Source organism: Aedes albopictus, chromosome 2 (genome assembly GCF_035046485.1).
Source record: "Aedes albopictus strain Foshan chromosome 2, AalbF5, whole genome shotgun sequence".
Taxonomy (NCBI): Eukaryota; Metazoa; Arthropoda; class Insecta; order Diptera; family Culicidae; genus Aedes; species Aedes albopictus.
Window position 1 is genome coordinate 69,120,413 of NC_085137.1, and position 7,507 is coordinate 69,127,919.

The 7,507-nt window shown below is 45.6% G+C and overlaps 1 protein-coding gene across 1 annotated transcript; it reads right to left on the bottom strand.

Moving 5' to 3' along the window:
- Nucleotides 1–5,371: 5,371 nt before the first annotated feature.
- LOC109423937 (general transcription factor 3C polypeptide 5) lies at nucleotides 5,372–7,115 on the bottom strand. The gene is made up of 2 exons (XM_019699002.3): nucleotides 6,817–7,115; nucleotides 5,372–6,755 (listed from the first exon to the last, which is right to left on the bottom strand). Exons 1-2 carry the CDS (start codon nucleotides 6,961–6,963, stop codon nucleotides 5,463–5,465), a joined length of 1,440 nt encoding a protein of 479 aa, XP_019554547.3. The 5' UTR covers nucleotides 6,964–7,115; the 3' UTR covers nucleotides 5,372–5,462.
- Between the last annotated feature and the right edge of the window lie 392 nt (nucleotides 7,116–7,507).

Sequence of the window (7,507 nt, forward strand, 5' to 3'; positions counted from 1 at the left end):
CAAGAAAATCACTTTCTGCGTCTTCATACACTTCTTCTTCGGGTTGTTCAGGTGCTTCTGCCACTATTTCTTCTCGATTGTGCATTACTTCCACTTCACATTCGCTGCTCGGAGCTGCATCCACTTCCACCGGCTCTTCAGCGCCGTTGAGCTTATCTGCTGCCTCCCGCTGTTCAGAACCATTGCCCAATTCAACGAACCGAGCGTCACGACTGATGATGATCCGGTCCGTGTTGCGATTGAGGAACCGGTATCCTTTGTGATGCTCAGAATACCCGACGAAGATGAGCTTCTCGGCCTTTGGTTCGAATTTCTTGCGTTTTGCATCCGGAATGTGGACGTAAGCCTCACATCCGAACACACGAAGCTGCTTGAAGTCCGGTTTCTGCCCTGTCCACAATTCGTACGGTGTTCGCTGTACTGCTCGTGTCGGTAGACGGTTCTGGAGATGGACCGCGGTCATTACCGCCTCTCCCCAATAACGTTTGGGAAGTCCTGCGTCGAGCAGCAGACAATTCGCCATTTCTTGCAAGGCTCTATTTTTTCGCTCGGCCACTCCATTCTGCTGTGGCGTGTATGGAGTGGTGAACTGATAGTGTATGCCTTCAGCCTTGTAGAAGTTCAAAAGATCCGTTCCGACATATTCGCCCCCGCCGTCCGATCTGATAGCCCGGGGCTTTCGGCCGAACAAGTTTTCGACCGACCGAACGTACTCTTTTATCTTGTCTGCCGCGTCGCTTTTTGATTTAAGCAGGTATACCACGCAGTACCGTGTACAGTCATCAATCATGGTCATTAGGTACTTATTTCCGCCGGGGGTCGGATTGTCCATTGGACCGCACACATCCGTATGGATCAGATCCAGAGGATGCGATGATTTGCGTTCAGTGATCTGCGGGAATGGCCTGCGAGCCAATTTTCCTTTTAAACAACATTCGCAGACAACTCGCGCGCCGCAGTCTTTAATTTCAAATCCGCTTACCATGTCGTTTTTCTTGATCACACTTACGATGTCCATGTCTCGGTGGCCCATTCTGCGGTGCCAGGTGTGTTGACACTGTTCGTGGTGGTTACCTTTCACAGCCAGGCACTCCTCAGCTTCCTTCAGCTTATACTGGCTACCCACCGTTTCGCCAACTGCAACAACGGAGCCTCCCGCCGTTCGGATTTCACAGCCGCTTGCCGTAAAAGTGACCATGAACTTCTTCAGTGCTAGCTTCCTGACTGAGATTAATCCACCTTCCAGGTTAGGGACATACAATACGTTATCCAAGGTGATCGCGACGCGTTTTCCTTCGCCGTTAATGCCAAAGAATACTCCAGATCCACAGCCGGCCGACCGAGTCTTGGTGCCGTCGGCTAGAGTCACATCGACTATGACGTCCTTCTTGAATTCGTTGAAGAAACTCCGATCATTAGTCATGTGGCAGGTACAGCCACTATCCACCGTCCACGCGCCAGCAATTGCTCCTCCTGCAACAAAACAAACCGCACCATACACAACAGTATCGTCGCTCACTTGTACAGGTGCTGATTCGGCCTGAGCTTGCTTCGCATGTTGGTCCGACGTCGCTTGTTTCGATTCACTTGGCTTGTCACTCTTCTTCGCCGCAAGAAATTTCCGGCACTGGCGGCGGAAGTGACCCGGTTGGTTGCAAAAATAGCACTTTTTCTTATTAGGTTTCTGCGCATCCACCTTCATGGCTCTTTCCGCTCCAACACCGCACGATTGCTGGCTCTCTCGCTTCTGATTCTCATCTCGCAGTCGTGAAATCACGAAATCCATTGTCAAATCGACCTGGGGACGATTTTCGAGCGAAGTAACAAAGCTGTCAAATGACCTCGGCAAACTTCGTAGCAGCATAATGATCCTCAGCAACTCCTGCAGCTCAACACCAGCGTTATCAAGCTTTTCGAAAAGATCCTCCGTTTGTTCGATGTGCCGCTCGACGTCACCACCTTCTTCCAAACTAAGCGCGCAGAGCTGCCGCAACAGAGATGCTTGGTTCCCAATCGTCGCCTTGTTGTGGTACGTTTTTAGATTGTCCCACATTTCTCGCGCAGTCGTCGATTTCTTAATGAACCGCAGCTGACTATCTTCGACAAAGAAAGCGATAGTAGCTCGAGCCTTTGCGTCATCCCTCTTCCACTGCGGCAGCGTAGCATCCTGCTCCTCGGGTTTCGCAGTAACGATGACGTACCAAACCTCGTCACGCTCCAGCAACGTTTGCATTCGATACTGCCATGAAGAGTAATTTGCACCACTGAGTTTGGGAAACACGACCTTCACGTTGTCCGCCATCTTCCCGTTTCAATCGCGCGCGAACAGTTCTCGGAAAATTACTTTTTCTTCCGGATTTCTCGACGATACCGCACTTTTCCCGATTTCCGACACTGGGCCCATAACCTGACGGACGTCCACTAGCAGAGTATAGTGGGATAACTCGGATTAATCGAAGGAAAAAGGGTAATAAACGCGATTAAACTACGAACAAAGATTTATTAACGTGTTATTCGTACAAAGGAAAAAACGGAATGAGTGAAAATTTTGTTTTTGCTCTGTTGGTAGCAACGAGGGAGTGCACGGTGGTTATTCTCTTCCAACAGATTCGACAAATCGCTCCCATACAAACTTCAAATTGATTTTTAAACAGGTTCCCGGGCACCAAAATTCATGAAAATTTGGATTTCGTCTCAGTTTGGCATGCAGATTCAGAATATGGAATTATCTCAACAACGCTAAAGAAGCCAATTGCCGTCTAGGAGTGCCACTCCTGCCTTTGTTACATACGTTATCTTGAAATCAGCTGAAACCTTTCAAATACTTTTCAGGAAATGATTTTCAACATTTTCAGAAGTCTGTCTCAGAGATGGAAAATGATGAAGCGATGAAGATTGCAGCTGAGCGGACACAAACCAAAACAAACCTACTCGTGAACAACAGGTGCCCGAGAAGGTTGTTGACTAGGTTGCTCAAAAAGTTAACCGATCACAATTTGACATGTCGTTAGGGCAATTTCGTTCTAGAACAGGCCTGCCCAACCTTTTACGGCCGCGGGCCACAGGTAGCACTCCATAACAGTTGACAGGCCGGAAATTGAAATTTGACCATGACAAACTTCAAGAACTATGCTGCTCAAGATAATGATTTCAACCCAAAATAAAAATTAGAGTTCCTAAGATAAGAATGAATTGTTTCAAAACTTTAAGTTTCTAATGGAATTTCAGTGCTTAATGAATACATCAGAATTCTTGTAGAATGTTGGAGTTCATTTCAGTATTATTAACCCTCCTAGGATGTAAGGATAGGAGCATCACGCTAGCGTAGTGCACGTCCAGCGTTTCTGGCTGGGTCATATTGATCCCAACGTCTTACTAGGTTTAAGAAAGATACTATGGCTAAAAAAGGAATCCTACGCTGGATCCTATTAATGTTTCTATGTTGTATGAGAGCTTACTGAAATCCAATGATAAAAATATAATCTTCAAACTCTCTTGGAATTCGGATTCGTTTGATGTTTTGTTTCTGTTATATTTTTTACAATGTTAATGTTCTCAAAAGTTTACAACAAATTTCCCATTGACATAATCTGATGATTCCTCACAATCTGTGAATTGAATTAAGTATTTGATGATATTTTAGAGCGTATTTATGAATGTATAATCAATTCGCACTAAAATATCAAATTACACTTGCGAAAGAAAAAAAAATACTCTAAAATATTACTTGAAAGTCCAAAATCTATTATTTTCCTTCATTCGTGCCGCGGGCCGCATAAAACATCCTCGCGGGCCGGATCCGGCCCGCGGGCCGTACGTTGGGCAGCCCTGTTCTAGAAAGAACGAGCAGTAATGGAAAGAAGGAGGCATATTACCATTCTTCATTCAGAAGTGTTTCAGCAGGTCTGAGAAGCAATAGCATTTGAAAGAACCGCCTATAATATAAAGAAGGGTGTGATTCGGGGAAATGGGTCATTCGGGGAAAAGTGCCATTCGGGGAACCGGCATTCGGGGAAAAGTAGCACAACCGTAAAAGAGAAGATCTTTTCTATTTTATTGTGTTTTTATATTTTCAAGTCTCGAACAATTTGTAATTATATTGATATATCTTTGGCAAACTCGTCACTATAGATCCTTTCCATATTCTCATCAGAAGTTTGGATGGTTTCTTTACTGTAGACTTTTGGATTTTTTGCAGAACGGCATGATTCTGTTTTTTTGACATAGTTTACCGGTTTCAAACCTGTACATAATACAATCTGGCACGCATCATTGATGATATCAGATGTATTCAAGTTGTCACTCCAATTATTTAGCCGTGCGAAGAAGCACTTCAAAAGGGGTCTGTGTCATTTGGCATAAGGCCGTTTGGCATAAGGTCACTTGGCATAATGGATACTTGGCATAATAAATAAGGGTGCATTTCGATTATGCCAAATGTCCATTATGTCAAATGACCGTTATGCCAAATGGCTCTATGCCAAGTGACCTTATGCCAAACGACCAAATGACTTTATGCCAATGTCCTGCTCCCCTTCAAAAGTTCATCACAATTTTAAATTTTCAGAAATTTTCTATAGTGGTTAAAAATAAACGAGTAATGTACGAAATAATTAATTTGAATCCTGTGAGGAGATGCCAGCAGATCGCTAAAGATGGCGTTTGAATACAAAAAAAAAAACTTGTCGATAATTTGTGAATGACATATGAAAAGTCTGCTATGGATTTGGCAAGGAAAGTTTCTCCAGAAATAAAAAAAGCAATCATCAGTGGTCTGTACATCAAATTGCTGGGCATTTCAAAATTGAAACCACCAATAAAACATCAGGTATCTCGAAACGATATTATTAAAGAATGGGCCAAAAATTAACCCAACATTATATTGAGCACAGTGTGATGTACTTTAGGTAGTACAGGTCTTCATCAATAGAAGCCCGCGGTATACAATTCGTGCATGGTGGCCTCACAATTGGATCTCCATCGTCGATGTTATCAAGAGCCGATAGCGACAGAAATTCGGGAGTGAAAGTGGGGATGGGTCGGCAACACTCTACCCAGTGAAAGGGAAGAAATGTACAAGAAGCGTTTCATTGCAACACAGCATGACATCGCAGCAGAGGCAGGCCCCTGCTCATTGCGGCGCAGCTTCAACAAAGAAGTAAAGGAAGTTCACAGAACTTTGACCAGGCCACAGGTCCACGCGATGGCTGGCCATCGCTCTGGATAGAGATCTTTCTATTCGGCCCTCTGCATCACAAAGAGTAAACACCATGACTTTACACGTAGGTCATCTAACAACACTACATTAACAGGACGTGATATCGTTGCGGCCCAGAAGCCAAAAGCAATAGTTAATTTTTAGATTATCTAACTTATTTTTTGATTTTTAAACCTAAATGATGGGTTGTAATTCATAGACATAAATAATTACCTGATAAAATTCAGACGTCCTTAATTCACCTCTACTTAAGAGCAGGCTTCACGAACTTCTCCGCTCCGACTTCAAAGTCCGTGTCCTCATCCTCGTCGAAAGTCGTCGCCTCGGTTTCATCGCCCGTCTCGAACTCGCTGGCACTGGTGCTGGCCGTCGGATCCCCGCCGCCCTTTCGCTTCTCCTTGAAATTGGTCAGCACAATGTCCGTCAGAATGTCCCGGCACTGTTCATCGAACCTGGGCGGTAGCCAACCGGTTTTCTCGTCACAGGCCGCTCCTCCCATCGTTGGGGTCGGGATTTTCTCCAGCATTTGCTGGATCCGGGGGACCCGAACGTCGCAATACTGGTAGAAGATGATGCGCACCTGGGGCAGCGTGTCCATCGAGAAGACGTAATCGCTCTGATTGCCCGCCGTCCGATTGACGCTCAGTTTGCTTGGATCGCGACTGTTCGAGGCCGGATTGGAGAATCTCATACACGGCCTAATAGGTTTTTGCGTCCGTTTAACTTTGACCTTATCGTGCATAGCGCCAATGGCCCGAATGCGGAAGTCCAGCAACTGATAGTAACGAGATTCGAACAACTTCCGGGGGTCGTATCCAAAACGGACCCAAGTTCCTCGCCAAGGGCCATTGACGAAATAAAACGCCATGCTCGGAAGCAAATAGCGGATGTCCTCTTCGCTCAATTGTAGATTTCCCTTGAGGGCCGTCTTGGTCCAAATTGGCCGTTCCTCAAACTTCTTAGTTACCATCTCAATCACTTCCTCTTTCACGTTTCTATTCTTGATGGTTTCAAGTGCCAAGGCATTCGCCTCCGTTGGTAGCGGGTCAGTCAAATTAAACGGAACATAGATGCCGTGCTTGGTTCTTCTGGCCCGTTCCTTCTCCGTGGCACCCAACATGTCAGCCAGAATTTCCTTCGTTTTGAAGATGCTCATTTGAGCCGTGTCAAATCGGCTGAATGTAATCGGCGGCAAAAAGTACGGAACATTATCCGACCCATCATCCGCCAACGCATTCGTTGAAGCCCCCTTCGGTACCAACTGCTCGTACATGCACTCCACGGCTGTGGTAGTTTTATTCCGAAACGCCGGCAACAGCTGGAAGTCACACATACTCTCGAACTTGAACACCAATCCAACCCGACCGGCAATTTCTAACGAGCGGATCTCCACCTCGTTCGGCTGGGAACGCTTGCGGCGCGTTCTGATCCTCAGCACCAGCCCAGTCTTATTACTCCGATCGCCAAACGCCGGCTTCGAGTAGATCGATTCCGGACGGAATCGCAACTCCAGTCGACGTTTTTCCGCACAGATTGCCTAAAAAACTCAAAATTTCAACTGAATCCTACCACTCTCAGTTAAAACAACAATTTCTTACCGTACTGAGTTCGGCGGCTCCTCCCAGCGTTTCCATCATTCGGTCCGGGTTGCGCACGACACCCGGGTACTCGATGCAAACGAGCTCCTTTCCCAGCCGATGTCGATGCGAGTTTATCGGATCGCACTCCATTTTGAAGCGGGACATTTTGATGGAATATATTTGCCGGAAGACAGTAGTTTTGTGAACAGTGGCCCTTAGTTTTTGATTCCGATAAAATCCGGCGGAAAAATAAGCGTGCAGGCGTACAGGCTGTAAACAAATCTACACTTTGTTCGACACGATTCAAACGAAACACGGAATCAAAACAAAATCGAGAAGTTGATTTTCGTTCGAGTCATTTTAGGGCAGTAATAGAACACATGACGACAGGTACTAGAATATGCGTAAAAATCACGAGTGGTGGTCCGATTTTATCGCAGCCTTGCGAAAAACAAATAAAGCAACCGAATCGAACATTGTTTGAAGCTTGATGCAATAGGAACCTCGAGGACATAATCTGGAATCTGGATCAAGCAGCAAAAATCTGATACAAACACCGCAAAGAACAAAAAAAAGCAGCAAAAAATCAGCTCGAAAGGACTAGAAGAAAGGGACAACTGATAAATAAACTTTTGTTTTTCTCAAGGGGAATGACATATCCTTTTCTAACCGGAATATCCGCATTCATCCGTTTCTAACCGTCGCTCAC